Source organism: Halichoerus grypus, chromosome 9, assembly GCF_964656455.1.
Source record: "Halichoerus grypus chromosome 9, mHalGry1.hap1.1, whole genome shotgun sequence".
Classification (NCBI taxonomy): Eukaryota; Metazoa; Chordata; class Mammalia; order Carnivora; family Phocidae; genus Halichoerus; species Halichoerus grypus.
The window spans coordinates 39,437,530-39,458,830 of NC_135720.1; the positions used below are offsets into that span (position 1 = coordinate 39,437,530).

Genomic DNA, 21,301 nt, shown 5'->3' on the forward strand with positions numbered 1-21,301 from the left:
GGGCTTCCAAGCTCAGGGCAAGTTCAAGCTGAACTATGGTACAATTTTTAATTGGAATAAAAGTTGGGAGCTTTGATATTACACCAAATTTGGATGTTTTAAATGCTTAGAAAAAGAGACCATTATTTTATTATCTGAACATGACCAGGAAAGCTATAGGGTCTTTTCCTAATTTTATCCAAGAGATGGGGAAAAGTAAGTCTAGAGAATGAATTTGCAGTGGTAGTTATTGAAAGAACAAAGTTTCTTTCTGCTTACATCCATATGAATACAGCATGTTTTAGTAACTCCTGACACAAAGCAGAGCTGGCCCTTACTTGTGTTCATCTACTTTTCTCTTTATCTTCACATCCAACCACTCTTTCCCATCCAACCTCAAATTCTATCATTTCCTGGAAACTTCCTGTTCCCCAAAGTGCAAGTTTTCTCTTCCTCCTTTGAGCCTGCATAGCACTTCACCAGGACTTTTCTTAAGGCAGCTCTCCCTTCTATGCTTGCTTTTGTTCACATATATTTCTATCTCTCTCCCTAATCTACACATGCCATGAGAATAGAATTATGTATGTATTATTGTTCTTCCTTCATGCCACTCCCTCTATATGGATATACACAATACATTCTTTCTCTGTCTCTCTGAATGATAAATTAAAACAATAAAACTATCAAATAAAAATGTGTGCTATTTTAAAGGATGAAAGAAAATGGGGAGAAGCATGGTAAAATAGTAAATTTTTGGTGAAATGAATCTTAAGGAAGGTAAAAGTAAGACTGTTTCCTTTTGTAATTGTTTCATTCAAAATTCTTCTAAAACTTGAAAATTATAGCAATATAAGAAATACTTGTAATAAGAAATTTTTCACAAAGATCTCACCAACAGAAATCAGATAGGAAGTGGTAACATCATATCCTATCAGGGTTCAGAATATCAGCCCTAGAGACACATGGTCTAGGTTCAAATCCCATCCCAACCAATTTGTAGTTGTGTGACATTGGCAAATAATTCAATGGCTCTCTTTCTCGGTTTCCTCATCCTTAAAATATATTAATGGGGTGACCCACATGGGGCATAGGAAGATCTGAACCCACTTCCACCACACACACACACTAAATCTACAGTTACATATGGAACAATTCTCTCTGAAAAATACCTGAAAACTAGCCTAACAGCTCCTTCACAACAGATTATAAAAGGGCCACATTGAGATGGGTAGAAGAGGCAGAGATGTGGTCTCACCAAAAAGCCCACCACAATTGGAGGGAATCTCACAAATCTGGAGCTTGTCCCTGAAAAGTGAGGGGTTTGTGCTCACATAAGGTACCTCAACCCTTGGTATCTGCATCAGAGAGAAAATCAATAGGACTTGCATCCCAGAGACCAAAAGGCTCTTGAGAGCTGAGTTAAAGAGTTTGAGTGCAGATGCATTTAGTACAAAAGCAGCACTTTGAAAAGTGTTTTGACTATATGAAGAAGATTCACATTGGGAAGGAAACAAATATCGAGATCCAGGAAACCCAGAGAGTTCCAAGTAAGATGAAATCAAAGAGATCCATACCAAGAATCATTATAATTAAAGTGTCAAAAGTTAAAGAGAGAATCTTAAAAGCAGCAAGACAAAAATAACTTGTTACCTACAAGGGAATTCCCATAAGACTCTATCAGCAAATTTTTCAACAGAAACTTTGCAAACCAGGGGCGCTTGGGTGGCTCAGTCAGTTAGGTGTCTGCCTTCAGCTCAGGTCATGATCCTGGAGTCCCAGGATTGAGCCCCGCATCGGGCTCCCTGCTCAGTGGGGAGTCTGCTTCTCCCTCTGCCCCTTGCCCCGCTCATGTTCTCTCTCTCTCTCTCTCTGTCTCTCTCTCAAATAAATATATAAAATCTTAAAAAAAAAAAAAAAAGAAACTTTGCAGACCAGAGGAATGGCACAATATATTCAAAGGAAATATATGCTGAAAGGAAAAAAAAAAAAAAATCGAACAAGGAGTACTCTACCGAGCAAGGTTATCATTCAAAACTGAAGGAAAGATAAAGGGTTTTCCAGATCAGCAAAGGCAAAAGGAGTTCAATGTCACTAAACTGGCCTTACAAGAAATGTTCAAGGAACTTCTTTAAGCTGGAAAGAAAGGGCACTAATTAGTAACAAGAAAACATATGAAAGTATGAATCTTACTGGTAAAGGTAAATATACATTAAAGGTAGTAGATGAATCACTTGCAAAGATAGCATGAAGGTCAAAAGACAAAAATAGTACAACTAACTATACAATATTTAGTTAAAAGAAACACAAATTAAAAATATGTAAAATGTGGAAACAAAAGCATAAAATGTTGCTGGGGGAGTAAAAAGTTTTGGAAGGAGTTCAGACTTAAAAACAGATAAATGAAAAGATACTCAACATCAACAATCATCAGGGAAATGCAAATCAAAACAACAATGAGATTTCACCTCACACTTGTTAGAATAGCTATTATCAAAAAGACAAGAATTAACAAGTCTTGACTAGGATGTAGAGAAAAGGGAACCCTTGTGTACTATTTAAAAAAAAAGAGTGCTTGCAAAACCCTATGGTTAATGGATTTCTTTGTTGAGATATAAATGATATATAACATTATATTAGTTTCAGGTGTACAACATGATGATTTGATATTTTTATATAGTGTAAAATGAACACGACAGTAAGTCTAGTTACCAGCCATCACCATCCAAAATTACAAAACAAGTTTTTTTTTCTTGTGATGAGAACTTTTAGGATTCACCCCCTTCGCAATCCTCGAGTATGTAATGCAATATTTTTGACGATAGTCACCAGGCTGTATATTATACCACCATAACTTATTTTGTAGTTCGAAGCTTGTACCCCTTTATGCCATTTACCTGTTGCTCCCAACCTCTAATCCCCTTCCCATCTAGCAACCACCATTCCACTCTCAGTATCTCTGAATTTTGTTTTGTTTTTTCATTTTGTTTTTTTGATTCCACATATAAATGAAATCATGCAGTATTTGTCCTTTTCTGTCTGACTTATTTAACTTAGCATAATTTCCACAAGGTCCATCCAGGGTGACACCAATAAAAGCAAGAACCCCAGACCTGCCTGCTTACTCTCTCCCTCTCTCTCTCTCTCATTCTCTCTGTCTCTCCCCGGCAACCTCACTGTGTGGCCCCAGATATGCCATGTAATTTCCAGAACTTCTAAGTAACAAACTGTTTTTTTTTTTTTCAAAGTTCGCTGATGGTTGTTGCTAAGGGTGTCTTGCCATCATAATAAGAACCACAAGGGCCAGTCTACTCACAACACTGGTTATTGATAGGCTGAGACTGACACCAAAAAATGTAGGCTTTCTTTGATCTGCATCCCAATTCATGTTCATGTTCACAAATGTTGCCAGGGACTATCTAGGTAACAAAAGAAATTCTCTTTCTCTTTTCTTAATACTGAGGTTTACTTCCACCTTTTAAAAATATCCTTTCTTTGACCTTGTTGAAACCAACATTTTTGGCTTGTTCTTATACCTTATTACTAATATTTTTCTCAATGGAAAAGCAACTTGAGGGGCACCTGGGTGGCTCAGTTGGTTGAGTGTCTGCCTTTGGCTCAGGTCATGATCCTGGGATCGAGCTCAGTGTTGAGCTCTTGCTCAATGGGTGTCTGCTTCTCCTTCTGCCCCTCTGCTTCCCCCTGCTTGTGCTCTCTCTCCGTCTCAAATAAATAAATAAAATTTTTTAAAAAAAATAAAAAGAAAGAAAGAAAGAAAGAAGAAAGAGAAAGAAAGAGAAAGAAAGAGAAAGAAAGAAAGAAAAAAGAAAGAAAGAAAAAGAAAGAAAGAGAGCACATCTATTTGCTGAGTTTTCAAGGTGAATTATTTTGACCATATTTTACATTTAAACAATTTTTAAATTTTTATTTTCACTTCTCACTAACACCAAACAGATTCTTCTGCCCCAGCCTGATTGACTGGTTATCCCACTTGGCACCTTTCCTTCCCTCACCCCTTTTGTGGCTCTATACTCTATTTCTCCTTCAAGACTTATTTATATCCTACCTCCTTAAAAATTGCCAATACTAAAACTCAGATTACTATACCCTTTATTTAACATTTTTCATGTAGTGCCCCTAGGGAGTGGAACTAGTTCTTATATTTATTTAGATGCTGTGGTGCCCTGTTCACAGTAAGCACACATGCAATAAATATTGAAGAAAGAATGAGGGATGGACCTCAGTAATTATTTGGAGAAATATTTTCTCATTTAATATCAAATTGGGTGTTGTTTATTCCCTACACTCTGTTCAACCTGAGAACAAAATTTAGCAGAAAGTGTTTGCTTAAAAATACACCTCTGAATTCTTCCTCAGATTGCTTTATTTAGGGCACTTTGTTAAGGATTCCTTCTTTTTGGAAATCATTCTAACTTATCAGTGTAATAAATTTGCATTTTATAAACCTTGCTATTTTTACAAGAAACTTAGATTTTCTTTGAAGCTGATTATAACATCTTCAGATTTTGACATCAGCAGTACTGTAGAGAAAAAAAAAAAGACTCAATGAGTCTGAGCAATTTTATGAAGATAATTGCTACTCATTTGGTTTACAATTTTCAGGTATATAACAATGATTTTTCAAACACCTTGTCTCCTAATCATTATTCATTTATTCATGCAAAAACATTTACTGAATGCCTTCTCAGTGCCAAGAACTCTGCTAGAGACTGACGATACAAATAAGAATAAAACAGTCTTTGCTCTCAGTTTTTTCCTTCACTATCCTTATTATTTTTTTTTGTAGGATTACATTTACACTTACAATTCTGTTTGTTTATATAACATTTCCAAATTGGGTAATTAGATAAAAAGGGTGTGCATTTCTTATTTTCTAGAAAAGTGAAAAACAGTATGGTAATATTCACAGACACTGTTTACTAATGTTAGAACATTAGTGACTGGTATTTTTTAAGGACTGAACTGAGATCGTTCTGTTCTATGATATCATTTAATGAGGAAACCCCTCCCCATTCTATGTGTAAGTTGTGTCACTTAATTTTTAAGACTGAAATTTTAACTGGAAAGTGTGGCTGAATAGTCAGAAATTCTGTTTTCATTGTGTGTGTGAGTCTGTGTGGTGTATAAAGTAGCTTATATTCTCAATAAACTCCTTATTCTCAAATAAACACCTAACTGTCCTTAAAATTTGTTTTGTTTTGTTTTGTTTTGCATAAAGAATCAAAAGCAAACCTTGCTAAAGAAATAAATCATTTATAATGGGAAAGCAATAATTTTCTAAACTATAACATTTATTTCAATGAAAGCATTAAATAGCTACTTGAGTCTTTTTTTTTTTTAAAGATTTTATTTATTTATTTGACAGAGAGAGACAGAGTGCATAAGCAGGGGGAGAGGGAGAAGCAGGCTCCCTGCTGAGCAGGGAACCTGCTGTGGGGCTGGATCCCAAGACCCTGGAGTCATGACCTGAGCCAAAGGCAGACACTTAGCCAACTGAGTCACCCAGACACCCTAGCTACTTGAGTCTTAAATGTATTAAGAAGTGTATGCTTCTCCTAAGAGAATCAGTTCAGGTTGGTGGTCAGAATACTTGTTTTTAAAATATTAACAAAGGAATAATTATTTCATGGTAAGGGAGGACTACCAATGTAAGCCTCAATAAGAAAAAGAAATAAATAATTAAAAAATTGCTATGAAAACATAATATAGGTAACATTTTCAAATACTCTTACTGGTGTTCATAGTCATTGATTTTAGAAAGGTGTTGTAGAAGGTAGAAAGGGACCTGGAGTGATCAGCTGGGGCAGATCTATCTGGGACTCCTCTAAGACAGGTGTCTCTCTAGCTGCATCTCCAAGAATGCAACCTCATATCTTCCCATGATAATATTGCATTTCATTGTTTTACTAGCTGTGTGGCAGGAAGCTTTTTCTTAACCTAATGGAGTCAGCCCTCTCCTTAACATGCCTATGTATACACACACACACACACACATATATACACACACATATATATACACACACATATATAGACACCTTTATTTTAGGATAGAAGGCCATACGATATGTGTCTCATTTATAACATTTATTTATTTTTTAAAAAATGTCCTTCTTTTAGTCATTTAAATAAATTGATACCTTGGTCTTCAGCTCTAAATTCTGAATTCCCTTCTTAACACATTCTATCCAGACAACCAGGCAATGCCATGATTGGGGAATGTACATTACTCTAACAGTGAATATTCTGACTGAATTTCAAGATTTTTTTCCTATGCTCAATTCTCTCCATATAATATGAGGAAAAGCTGATTCCATGTGTAGAAACTATAAATAGATGTTGACTTACGTTTAATGAAAACATCAAAGTTCTTTTTTTTTCAAATTAAGAGATGCTTAGAATGGTTTTGATCGAAATGATAGTATGTTTTCTTAAAGATTAAGAGAAATCAAGGGAATATTTTAGCAGACATTGAATAATCTTTTTTTTCTGAATTAAACTCTGTAATGCTAAGATATTAAGTTAAAAACTACTTTGATTCTCAAACAAAATACATTGCTTGATGAAATAAAAATTTCCTGGGGGAATAAAAGAAGCTAAATTATGCTACCTATTGTAAATGATGCTGCCAGTTTATTTAGATTTTTAACCTCTAGCAATAACAGATTATTTTGGTAAATTATTCATGTTACTGCATTGTGCACCTTTTGCAATTTGCATATCTGGCAGCAAATAGGCCCTCCTTTCAGGCTTCAGTCCCCCTTGGTCAGGCAGGATGGCCGAAGGCTGCTTCATGATTAATTTCATCTCAATAGGGTAATTGTCATACTCAGATGAAACAATGCTTCTGAAATATGCTTTCCTGGAGCTATGAAGTACAAGAGGCTTAGCTTAAGCCTTTTAAGCATATAGTAACTTTTAGCTTAAATGTTAACCTTTCTCTATTTCAGGACTATCTATATCTAAAAATAGTAAGTTAGATTTTATAAGAATAGAAACAATGATTTAAGGCTTAATTTAGCAGTTCATTAGATTGCCAGATGATTTAACTTTAGAGTCTAGTATCTTAGTCAAAAAAGGATGTATATATTTTGATGGATCAAGGTTTCATATTGCTCATTCAAAGGTTAGCTGCTGAGCCAGTAAATATTTCTTTCTTTCCTGGTTTGTGGAAAAGTTATTCAACTTTTCTATGCTTAGTTTTCTCACCTAAGAACAATCTAAATTCTTCCCATTACTAGAATTAGCAAGAGATGGCTTTGGAGATGTGTTCCTTTTCTTTTTTTGAAAATTAATGAAAGAAAATTGATTCGTAATTTGAATCCTAAAGAAATGTTTGGTTCATGTCATGCTTTTAAACAGAATTCCTAAATTTCCAAATCCATGCAAACTGTTGTAAATTTGTTTGAAATAGTGAAATTCTAAAAAATTCCAAATTGCAGCTAGGGTCACACTAAAATGTAGTGAAAATAAAGTTCTGAAATTTAAAATTAAAACACTTTTTGCATATCATATGATAAATGATCAAAAAGAAAAAGAGTTTGAATTAGTTTTTATCATCTTAAAAATGAAACAGAGTCCTAAATTTGATGACTCGTTTGAAACTGGTCAATTAGATTTTTTTACACTTTTATAGTTGGATTTTTTTATGCAATCAATTGCTTACATGTTTTTGAGAGAGAGTTTTATTTTGCTAGGTGCTAGAGTAATGAAGTTGAATAAATAACTCGTCAGTGATCACAAGGAATTTATAGATTAGTAGGAAGCTATAGTTTTGTAAGTAAATAATTAAAATATAATCACACACTGAAATAGAAATCTGTACTGCTGAGTCCAGTGGGCTAGTTATGGAGAAATGACCAGGATGAAGACCAAGTCATCAGAAACCATTAACTACTTGACCGCCTGCTGCCATTCATTCTCCTGCCTTTGTCAGATTACTCACCTCTTTTTCCTTCAGCTCTTTCTTTTGTATTTTGCTGTTTTGTGAAGGGATTTAAATGTTATTTACGGATTATTGATTGTTACTTTTGAAAGAGAAAATGCTCGCTCCCAACTTTATTTTTTTTAAGATTTTTTAAATTTATTTTTGAGAGAGAGAGGGAGACAGAGCACACAAGTTCAAGTGGGGTGGTGGTGGGGAACAGGGAGGAGCAGAGGGAGAGAGACAAGCAGACTTGCTGAGCACTGCGTTCCATCCCACAACCACAAGATCATGACTGGAGCCGAAATCAAGTTGGAACACTTAACCTACTGAGCCACCCAGGCGCCCCCCAACTTACTTTAAGGAATAAAAACATTAGGGGCACCTGGGTGGCTCAGTTGGTTAAGCATCTGCCTTCGGCTCAGGTCATGGTCCCAACGTCCTGGGACAGAGTCCCCCATTGGGCTCCCTGCTCAGCGGCAGCCTGCTTCTCCCTCTCCCTTTACCCCTCCACCCCCCTCTTGTTCTCTCTCTCTCTCTCTCTCGCTCACTCTCAAATAAATAAATAAATAAAATCTTTAAAAAAAAGAATAAAAATATTACAAATGTAATGATTTATTTTGAGTGGAACTGGAGAAAATATTTAAAATGCAAGTATGATCATTACAATACTATTCTTCATCTACTGTCCATTAGTCAAAGATCACCACTGAACTCAGTGTAGCAGTCCATTTGCTGTTACAGTTATATGAAGAGGCTCCTGGCTGACTCAGTTGGTAGAGCATGCGACTTTTGATCTCAGGGTCGTGAGTTTGGGATCTACACATTGGGTATAGAGATTACTTAAAAATAAAATCTTAAAAAAAAATTATGTGAAACTTACATTTGAAAACTCAATGGATTTATACTTGACATTAAAAGAAGTCAGTATAAAGAATCTTATAGATGAAAAGTTTATGATATTAAACAAATATTTAAACCTGTATGCGAAAATTGATTCCTTAACAAAACATTTGCAGACTCATAATATTTTTTCAATTTTGTAAATTGGACTATTCCATTTGGCTTATCTGTTTCTTGATGATTTATATAAACACGTTTCAGGAACCTAAGGATACTAACTTCTCTGATAATTTTCTACTAAAATATTCCCAAGTAAATTATGTTGACATATTAATCTAGGTCCATCCTATCTCTAATTTTGCAGTCCAAAATATTATTTATTAATTTCAGAATTATTATAATCTTTCGTTGAATTTTCTTATCATCCTGCATTTTTATTTAAATCATTCTATTTGATTTCAAAAATATAACTATAAAAATTATCAAATAAAATCTTGGGAACAATAAAATCATTTGCATTTGCCATAATAAAATTTTCATTTGGGAAGCAAGTAGAGGAGGTAGTGGGTAATACAGAGAAAAATAAGACTGGCCATCACTTGATAATTATTAAATGGGTGTTAAGTACATGAAGATCATTATACTTTCTTCTTTAGTTTTATAGATATTTGAAATTTTTCCTAATAAAAAGTTAGTTTCTTTTGTAGTTGGCAGTAATAAAAGACAGAACAATTATTTATAATAAGAATTTGTATGGATTTGATGTATTTTCACTCTTCTGCAATTTTTGATGTGGCCTTAATGCTGTTCATTTATGGTCTCAGAGTTAACTCCTTCCTTAAAGCCGTGTAGTTTTGAAAACTGAAATGTTGTACACAGCAGATATCAAATCTCCTCACCTTTTCATGTGTCCTCAAAGGATTTGAAACTGATGTTGGGTGAATGCAAGTTGGCAGACTTGTTGGAAAGCATTTGGTTTTAAACTGTTAATTTTTACTTAAAAGCTTGAGATCAGAGAAAGAGTAGATGGAATTATGAAAGACAAATAATATTTTACTGCTACAGAGTTGAGAATTAGCTGCATTAAAGTCATTCTTTGTGGGTGGATGCTGTCTGTAATGTGACCCCTTTAAAATAACACATTTTACCTGGGAACAGTATCTAGAATTTATCACTGTGCATTAGTGGGTGGGTGGATTTGGGGGAGGTGGGGGGTGGAGAGCTATGGCATAGCAGAAAAAAGAGTCCATAGAGTATGAGTCCTTAACACATGCCCACTCAACGTGCACACAGCCAAACAGATAATGGGTAGAGTTAGTGAAGATGTGACTCTTGAGAGATAAGTCTGTCACCTGTCAGGATACTCAAATGGAAAATGCTGAATAGTCAGGGGCATGATCTGGCCACCGATCACTGAAGGAGAGAGCATCTGACAGAGTAACTGAATGATCAACGGGAGAAGTAATAAGGCCCTAAGAAAAGTTCCCCCTAATTCACAGTTGAGTGTTCTGGGTGGTGACTTAGAATCTTCATTGTGGAGGGATCATTTTAGGAGCCGTGATCTAAGAGAACATAAAGAAGAGAGAGAAGATAGGAAAACAGCTGTTAAAATTCTAAGGTACTATACTGACTGCAATTTTAAAATCTTCTTTTTAAAAATCAGGAACTACTTTACAATTCTCTGATACATCGAGATCTTTAAAGAATGAAACACCACCAGAGCAGTCTAGGGTACTTCTGGTGATCTTTTAGACCTATCCTTTCATCCTTTCATCTAATTTCTCATTTACCAATATTATTAAGTGACTACCAGATGCTAGTCATGTAGGTATAGGGCTGGAGCAATACTGAGAAATACATTAGTTAAAACTTCCAATATCTGTATATAAATCTTGACTAATTATTGAGGCCGTTTATTCTGGGTGTGACAAAGATAGCACTAGCAGGTAGCTGGCATGGATTTTTCCTCCAGAAAAAAAAAAATAATAAAGAGATCATAGGTAAAATGAAATCAACTGAATTTTACAAAAAATATTTTCTCTGAATAATAAATAGGGTAATAATAAAAATCACATGTGAATCAAATAATATTTCTTTTGTAAAAAGCAGAATGAAAAATTGGCATTTTCTTAATCCTTGTTATGATATAAATGAATGATTAACTCACCAACAAGAGGTAAGGCATGAGTTAGAAACAAAATCTCTTTTGTTTGCCTAAAAAACATGGAAATTTTGATTCTTTGCAAGTTATTCTGATGCAATCTTATCTTATAATTCTAAAAGTGTAATATTAAATAAGCTGTAATCAACATTTGATGATAATTAAACATAAGGTTGAGTATATATGTGTATCAGCTACTACATTTAGACATAGCTTAATGTATACAGATAATAGGTGCCATATCAATATGTGATGAGTGAATAAAGGTCAACATCTATAACAAATGATCAAATCTTCCTTCCCATATTATTAAATGATAATTTAATTATTGAAAGCTTACTGAAGATAATCATGAACCATTATTTAGTGAAATGAGAAATAAGCATTGCTTTTTGAAATCTTTATTTCCCCTTTATTTTTCATGCTAATTAATTAAATAATACATTTAAATATATATCATCTGTGTTTTTGTATCCTGTTTCTTTAAAGAGAAAATTCTGAAAAAATAAAAACAAAAACCCTAAGACAAGAGGGAAGAAAGATTCAAAAGTGAAGTTTTCTCATTCTCTCACAACACATACTGCTGCCCAGGACCACACTAAGGCAGGACAGGGAATGGTATCTTGAGTCAAAGACTGGAGCTGGATATTGGTTGTCCTGGGCTTTATCCTCATATTAGTCACTCAGTGAGCTTCTATGAGCCACTTTATTTATATCTAAATGTTCCATCCATTTCAGAAATCTGATAATACAGAAATAATTTACAAAGAATTCTGAGATTTTCAAATTCAGGTGCCCAACAAATGCAAAGTGCTCCATGGTCAGTTAAAAATAAGGCAAGAAGTTTTGAGAAACTTTTTTTTTTTTTGTCTCAATAAACCTAATTTCTTAGGGATCCCCCTAACAATTGTGCACCTTTCTTAACAAAAATTCTGAGTGCCAAGGGCAATGTTTTTATGTTTGTTTTTGATTTTCTAATCTCCCGTTTTGGGGGGTTATATATCCTATATATCTTCATGGTAATTTATCTTTTTTCTTTATAAGATCCAGGGAAAGCTCCTGAAACCAAACAAGGGACTCTAAAAGTTGCGGCACAAGGTAAGCAATAAAACACTTCTATTTCTTTTTTTAAAGAAAAGTACATGGCACTTTACTGACAAAAACAAAAGCTGTTTATTGCAGAATAGCACCATCTGCTGGGTTATTACAGAAAATATTGTTGCATTACAATACACATTTCGAGTATTTATTTTTTAGTAGTTGGAAGAACCATGAAGGACCCAAGAATTAGTATGTTGATTCCAAGTTTCAGTCATTGAGCTTTAACTTGTGTTTCTAAAAAAAAAAAAGCCATAGATAGATTGATAAATGATAGATAGAAAGATTGATATATATATATATATAATATACAATTTTTCCAATGTTTTCAGTTATACCTTGCAATTTGTGTCATATTAGAAAAATCAGACTGTTATTAAATTAATATTATTTCATCTATATTAAGACTGCATAAATTGAGTTCCAGATATGACTACAAAGAAATCACCCTCATTTGTATAAGCCATCTGAGAAAATCCGTTTCATCACTTCCTAATATCTTTGGGTCATCAAAAGTGGTTTCCTTTAAGAGAACTTTAGAAAAATATTGATTGGTTATTTTATTTATTTTTATTTATTTTTTAAAATTTATTTTAGAGAAAGAGAAAGAGAGAGAACAAGGGGGAGGGGCAGAGGGAGTGGGAGAGAGACAAACTCAAGCAGACTCCCTGCTGAGCGTGGAGCCCAACTCAGGGCTCTATCCTGGGACCCTGAGATCATGACCTGAGCTGAAACCAAGAGTTGGATGCTTAACTGACTGAGCTACCCAGGCACCCCAAGATATTAATTCTTTAGGTCATCAGTTTGGGAAAAGTACTTATTTAAAATAATTTTCCTATAAAGTTATTTTTTATTTTTTATTTTTTTAAGATTTTATTTATTTAATTGACAGAGAGAGAGCACAAGTAGGGAGAGTATCTGAAATCACATCCTATGAGAAATCTATCCTAACTCCTGTGTGTCTCCAAGTGAACAGAATGGAATATGATTTATAGGACCCTTAATCTTAAACCATGAAAAGAAATTTGATGAAAGCATAAGGGAAGGACAGAGTGTTCTGGATTTTGTCATCTATGAAAACTTTATAGATCACATTTAGGTTATAAAAGGTAAAATATTTAATAGAGGAAATTTTTTTCGGGTTTTTAAGTTTTTATTTTAATTCCAGTTAGTTAACACACAGTGTTAGTGTTATATTGGTTTCAAGTGTACAATATAGTGATTCAACACTTCTATACAACACCCAGTGCTCACCATGACTAGTGCACTCCTAATCCCCAACACCTATTTAACCCATCTCCCCCACTCCTCCCCTAATAGAATCTTTGTTTTCTTTCCTATGCTATATTATACAAAATCTAGCGATAAAGGACATACATTTAGATGCTGTTACATTTGTTACTGCGCAGAAGGCCCTTTTAGCAGACTCCTCAGCATATAACATATAACATGGTTGCATTTAACCTGGACTCAACCATGTGCAGAATCATCATATTAAATATTGTAAGATGGGTTGGCTGCATTCCATTTGACCCAATGATGCTATGTATAAGCAATGCATATACTCGGATGATTAGGAGCTGTGATACCAATTCTTAATTTTCATTTAATCATCAGGTTGTTCAAGAAAACAGATTCTTCTTTAGGAGAGTATAACAAATATTATGGGCTGTAGAAAAGCAGAACAAATATTATTATCACTTGGGATTTTATTCATAAAAATGCAACTTAGAATCATTTCCTCAAGCAAATGGCTACCAGTTCAAAGAATCATTGCGTTAATGAATATAAGTTCTCATAAACACACACACACACACACACACACACACACACACACACACACACACACTTGCCCTAAGACACTTCTGCTTTGATTGAAGCTTCCGAGAGCTTTAGTGATTGTGGAACTATGACTTGAGGCAGGAGTTTAATGTTACTTCAGTGTCATATCAGGGGAATTCAAGAGGAGGAAATAGCAGAGATATCTGGAAACTTGCTTCAAATTTGAGCTTAGGTCAGGGGCTCTTCATTTTTACATTCCAACTAGGCTGGACAAGGCAGCCTCAGAAATTATTCTTTTGGAATCAAAGATTTAGTGTTGAGTCATTAATACCCTAGAGTTTCAAAGTCTTGTTAGACTTGTTAGAACCATTCTATTAAGGAAATTATATGAACATGTTGATTAAACATAGTACACAAGGCAAGAGTTTGGGGCTGTTCACGAAAATGGCAATGACACATCAAGCAGGGATAAATGTCACCTGCGCTGTGCACATCCTCCATGGATCTTTCTTAGATTTTATAATAGCACAGCCACATAATTAAATAATGCATAGAAATAATTAATATTTGCATGTACTTCATTAGGAGACAGAGCTTGAACACCATTGGCAGTATTGCTGTAGCAAAGCCTGATATTTTGGAGTATAAAATGACAAAATTGATAATGATACTTGCAGTGTGTTTAGAAATTTTTAAAAAACTTAATAGTTTTGAGATGGAGAAGAGTATGAAATAAATGACTTTATACTATAGATTATAATTTGGGACATAAGAAATTAAATAATAACATAAGTAGAAAATCATGTAGTACTGAATTGAACTGTAGAGATAATAAATGTCATACTAGTTAAGACAAAATGATTTTTAATAAGAGTTGGGCATTGAGAGATTCCTTATGGATGAAGGATGACTTCACTTGGGCTTGGAGCATGACTAAAGAATAAACTGGCAGAGAAAAAAGCATTACTAATGTAGACAGCTTAAATAAATAGTGATAATTATGACAGGCTTATTGTCATTATCAAGATATGAGACAACCTCAACTATGATGGTGTCAATGACTTGGGAAAAAAATGCAACTAAGATGGACATTTTGAAGAAATAATATTTGATAGAATATACAGAATGAAACAAAGGAAAAATTAAAAATGGTACTGAACTTTTGAGCCTGGGTAAATAGGATGATTATATTGTGAAAAATAAGTCCCAGGGAAAGGAGCTAGCTTAAGGGAGGAGGTGAGGATTCATTTTTGGGCAGGTTTATGTTAAGCAGATGGAGGGTCATCTAGGCAGTGAATTTTCTGTAGCCAGTAAGAACATAGTTGGGTCTAGGTGAAGCCCCAGTGAGAAGATGCACATGAAAGTGCTTTGGTAATTGTAGCACAGACTAGACACCCAAAGTAGTCCTAGTTGTTGGGTCTAAGTGGTCCGGCAAATTCTAATTCACTCAGGCAGGATTACCTGAAGGGGATGTGCACAATCTTTGATACAATTTATGTGGCCTAAGACTTCTTGGAGTGGGTTTGGCTCCTGAATAAACTTTATGCAGAACCAAGGGTCATCTTGCTTGGAGCAATCTCAAGCTGACTTAGTACCTCCCCCAAATGTTTCTGGTAACACACATAAATTACAACTTGTATCCAGGTTTAGATTCATGATCCAGGATTAGATGAATTCTACCACAGAGAAAGAATTCAAAGGTGATTAAAGCATGCTGTGCCTTTTCTCTGTGTAAAGGTGGTATACATTTGCTAAAGGGAGGGTGGACTTGTCATTGCCCCTTGCTGAAATGGGACATTTTATTTTTTGTTTTTTGTGTTTTTTTTAAAGACATTTTAAACACTACTATAACAAATGCATATAATAAACTGGTGCATAATTTCTTAGTAGCTAGGCACAGATAATTTATGAAATATCACCTCCATTTTTGGCATAGATCTAGTCATATTCTTCTAGAAGTGTTTGTGGTTTTCTCAGATGTAACAATTTCAAACTTAAAATGAACTTATACTAAACATATACTGTACTTATTTATTTGACTTCTTGTCTATGTAACAATATATTTTTAATTTTTTTTGGTCTTATGCTTATATCTGAGTTTTTAAGAAACCTTCACATAAAATAATATTTTCAGGTTGTTCTCACATTGCAGAAGTTGGATGGATTAATTTGTGCATAGATAACCACTCAATTTATGAATACATGGAATACAGTCTCATATTCCCAAGAGTATTCTGAAGAATGATCAGTTAGTATGTTTTAACACTATTTTATTTATTTTATTTCAGCAGCAGCTAAAAAAGATGAAAAGAAGGAAGGTATGTTTAATGCAAAAATTCCACTATGCCTTTTGTGTAAACAATTAACCAAAATCCGGAGTTGGGTTTTGCTTGCCATCTCGCCCGTGTTTCCTTTGGATAACTGGATCTATATTATGCAGACATTTCTCATGAATGTATTTTTCTGCCTTACTTCATATAAAAGGGTGCACTGCTTTTTTAAAAAAACAATTATAAATCTCATCTTTCTCAAGATATAGGGGATAAAACATAACCTCTCAAAATCCCAGAACTTCCATTCCATTAGAAGTTTTATCACATTTCAAAAATGTGAAAAATATAGACTATTTTACACTATTAACTACTTATATCTCTGACATTGACCAGCAACTGATGCTACTTTGTTCTATTAAGTTGCAAATAGCAAATAAGCCATAGTCCATCCCCTGCACACCACCTCCTTTTGTCAGAATGTCCTGAGATGGAGTAAAATATTCCTTGCTCTCAGAGAAAACTTACACCCAATGGAATTTAACAGGTAAGAAAGACTTTATTGAAGACGATTGCAATAGGGCTCAAGTCCATTGCAGTAGAAGTTGAAATCCAACACCAGTGAAACAGAAAGCCTGAGAATTTTAAAGCTCTGAGATGAGCTAGTGGAAAGGTACTAGAGAACATTGGGCGGTTGGGGTGTGGGGTGATGGTCATTGTGATTAGGCCATCTATGTTTACTAATTGCTGCTTATTGAAGTTAGTCTCCTACCCTCCCATAGGCACTGGGATAGAGGAACACTATATCCTTTGATGATTACATTTCAAAAGGATGTCTCCTAGATCCTGAGGAAGATACTTCTCGTTGTAGCAGATTTATATTTCAAAAGAACAGAGAAAGAATTTACAGTTGCAAGTTTTCTAAAGTAAATGTACTAATACAAGGGAGGTTGAGGGCCTATAATCAGGAAGACACCTGTCTAAAATTTAGTCAAGCTAAGGGAAATATTAAGACCGTCTTAGTCACTGTGATTCTATTTAGAGAGATGTTTCTCATGTACCCTGACAATATTTAGACAGGGTCTAGATATCACCACTGTTCATTATTCTAGGCTTATTTTCTTAGTAAAAATAGTATGAAGATATAAGCAATCATTTCTAACTTTGAAAATGACAATAATATTCTAATTAGTGTTCATATAACCTGAAAAAAATAGAAAGCAAGTGTTATATTTTATATTTAGTATCATCAGAATTTTACATAATCATAGCAGCTTGGGAATCACATTCTGCTTCTTTTAAACAGGAATCTAAGAGTCCATAGATAGGAGACAGAAAAAAATATTTTAGTAGGCCATTATTTGTTTAGAGAGAACAAAACCATGGTATCTTAATAAAGCCAACTAAGACACGTTAGTGTGTTTATTTCCCCATGTACGCATAACAAATCTTTAGGTGTATTCTGGAAATTACATCATTTACATGATCAACACTGTGGTGAGGATACAGAGATGTTACAAGAAAAAAGAGGTAGTAAGTCCTCAGCACAGGTTTTGATATAGACAGTCCTCAAAAATGTTAATCTTTTCCCACGATTCCTTCTTAGGAATAATGAACAATTTACCATTTGATTTAGGAAAATGAGTAACATGAACAGTTATTTTTCCATTCATTAGTATTCAAACCAAAGTATTAAAAGACTTTGGGGTATATGAAACAATAGTCAAATTACAAACTGCATTGCTTTAGGCTTTATATCGTTTTTTTTGGTTTTTTTTTCCTCATTGCTATGCTTCCAGGTTTTTTTGTTCTATTTTTCCTGGATTAGATGCCTCATTTTCTTTTTCTTTTTTGAGAAATTGTTTATAATCAATATGCAATATTTGGAAAAGCTTGGAGAGCTTGGGCAGAGCTTTGCCATGGAGAGTCAAGTGATCCAGTGTCCACCACCAGCTATAAAATATATAAAACATATGCCCCTATGTATTATTATAATTATTATAATTATTATTATATAATTGTTATTTCAAAAGAGTTTCATAGATTATCTTTTATCTCTTATTTGGAAAAATTTTGTAGTTGCGAAGATCACGCTGTTTAAGAAACAAAGACAGCTATCTAGAATAATTTTCATTGTTTCCAGCATATAAAAGAGAACAGACTCAATGTTCTCCTTTCTGTTCTAGGCAGTCATTTGATTTTGTTTCATGAGTTTCTATTTCCCTTTCTCTTGTTAAGCAGAGCAGAGAGGTATACGGACATAAGGGTCTTGGCTCTTGTTTCTTATTTTCTATAATCTCAATAAGATTATAGAAATCTTTTCCATAGAAGTTTCCTGCCTCTATTGGAAATATGTCTGTTCAAATGAAGCATGCTTAATACAAATTACCACATACAATTTGGATTTTCAACATTTTATTTTATTTTTTTTTTTAAAGATTTTATTTATTTATTTGAGAGAGAGAGAATGAGAGAGAGCGAGTACATGAGAAGGGGGAGGGTCAGAGGGAGAAGCAGACTCCCTGCCGAGCAGGGAGCCCGATGCGGGACTCGATCCCGGGACTCCAGGATCATGACCTGAGCCGAAGGCAGTCGCCCAACCAACTGAGCCACCCAGGCGCCCTCAACATTTTATTTTATACAAAGTTTATTTCTATTCACATTCAAACTCTTGGGGGTATAGTTCAAAGATACCAATGGTTGACTACTTTCTTGGAGAAGAAGAAAATCAGGAGGGTTTTAAGGCTTAACTAGAATGCCCTGGGAAGTTCTTTCGTTAGCGAATTTTAAAATGCAGAAACAAAAGTACATACCAGTTTCCTTATTATCAAAGATGATCTGTGCACCAGGGGGCAAAGGGCTTCTTGAATACTGAACTCTGAAAATTTGCTTTTCATGTTAAGATCTTATCCTCTATGTCCCATCAAGTCTCTCTCAGAAACCTTAACAAGAGAGACGTTTGGCTCTGCTGAGCTTTGCCCATCAATTTTACTGTTCTTTGGAGTTTTGGCATCAGAGCAATCATATCTTAGCTTAAGTGGAGGGACATTTTTGACTATTCAACTGGGGTCCTTTTATAAGCCTTTTTCTACTGAAATTTCCCCCGTATGCCACTCTTTCTCCCCCTTATAGACACTTTACTCATCATCTGTTAACACACATTCTTTCTTACTTTCCATTAGTTTCAAAGTCAAAGTCCCATCAAATTGTATTTTCTCTATAAAATGTGCTTATTCTCTCTGTTTCTTCTTATGTAATTGCCCCACTCTCTTTGTAGACACAGAGACACAAATTCTGGCGTACGCTTCAACCTCTGTTTCTCCTTTGCCCCTGGCATTTAGTCTTCTAGAATTTTTAATTTGGCTGAACTCTCTCTTGTTTAATCTTTCCTAAAATAATTAGAAAGGCTAATCTTCATTCACAGCTCTCAGTCCTCTAGCTCTCACCTCACATCGTTGTTTGTGTCCTCACATTGGTTTTCTAACTTCTCATATTAATTAGGGCAACGATCTCTGAAATCAGATGTTCTCAAAATGTGGTCAATGACTCCTGGGGGGGGGGTCTCTGAGACCCTGTCAGTGGTTCTTCAAGGTCAAAACTATTTTTATAAAAATATGAAGTCATCGTTTGCCTGGTTCATTGTCATCCTCCCATGAGCGTGCACTGGAGTTTTCCAGAGGCTACATAATTTGCGATATTGCAACAGATTGAATACTTAAGCAGATATGCAAATCCAACTGTCTTCTCATTAAGCTAGACATTAATGAGATTCACAAAGTCACTCATCTCACCATTTTTTTCTGTATTGGAAAATATATTTGTCATAAAAATATATTACTTACGTTAACATGTAACAAGTTTATTCTTTTTTTAATAAATGCATAAGCAAATTTATATTTTAAATTTTTCTCAACTTTAATTTTTAAAATTATAAACATCAATGGATAAAAACTGCATAAATAAATGCTGTTTGGGATCTTTTAAAATTGTAAAGGATTGAAAGGATACCAGAGATGAAAAAGTTTGAGAATCTCTAACCTATATAATAATCATGCCTATAATATTTTCACTAAATAGGGTCCTTCAGAATATTGAACTGACTTCATAAAACTTTTCATGTTGTTACCTATTTAAAATATTCAGTGGCTCCACACCAACCACAGAATATAGTCTACAGGCCTTAACCTATAATCCAAGTCACCACAGTCTGTTTCCTGACCCCCTGTCACGTATACATCTAGGCAAAGACAAAGCCAAGGCCTGAATAATTCCACTAGTCAAGATACAATGAGCCCTTTTGAGCTAGAGACAATTCCTTACCTCCATGGTCAGTAAAAGCAAGAGTAGCTGAAGGTGCCAACATTTCGTGGTTCTTATCCTACACACCAAAAAACAATGACACCCAAAGAAAAGAAGCCAGATAATGCAACACAAGTTAGGGACATTTCAGGGTTGAGGAGCCAATTTTAGACTGCAGCCAAATGGTTTCATGGTCTGCAACTCTATTCCAAAGTGTTCTGGGCAGGAGAACTCAGGAGGTGATAAGAAGCTGTCTCATGACAGCCTCCCATCCTGCTGTGTTCTGGAAGGATCAAAAGGCATTCTGCTGAGACTCACATGAGCTGTGGTTTAAAACTTGGCCCCTGCAGGGTCTATATTGGTATGTGCCTGGCCACCTTGGCACCACGGTGGAGCCTTTACCTTATACTTCTACCCACTTTCTTCCTGTATGTATCACATACTTCATCTGTATCAAGCCATTCTCAATTTTACACATACAACTTGCTGTCTTGCCTTTGTTCCTGCTGTTATCATAATAGAGCTTATCTTTTCCTTTTCCTTCTATGGATATTCAATGTTTTAAGGGCTCAGGAAAAATTCTCTTTCCTCTAAGACATCTGTCTGACCCTCTCAATTAAATATACTTTCCTTTTCATTTATAATCTCACATCAGAATTTATCTATACCTCCCTACCATTGTTGATTTCTTGCCACCTTGTACTTATATTGCTGGTATTCATTTTCCTTCTACTTTAATTGACTTTAAAACTTTTGATTAAAGGGACCCTGTCTAATTCAGTTTTATCCCCTATTGGGACTAACACATTTTCTCAGTTTGCACATTGCTTAACAAATATTTATTCTGTGAATGAATCAGTACTATCTAGGACTCTTAAGATCAATATAATATCCACAAGAAATATGAGTAGGTACTCAATTTTCCATTTT

General features: G+C 34.6%; 1 protein-coding gene across 1 annotated transcript in view; it reads left to right on the plus strand.

Annotated features, from left to right (window-relative positions):
- Positions 1 to 21,301, plus strand: part of TRDN (triadin) — a 291,637-nt gene that overhangs the window by 164,309 nt on the left and 106,027 nt on the right. The window contains 2 exon segments of the mRNA XM_078055860.1: positions 11,967 to 12,020; positions 16,091 to 16,120. Coding sequence (XP_077911986.1) covers positions 11,967 to 12,020; positions 16,091 to 16,120 — 84 coding nt within the window.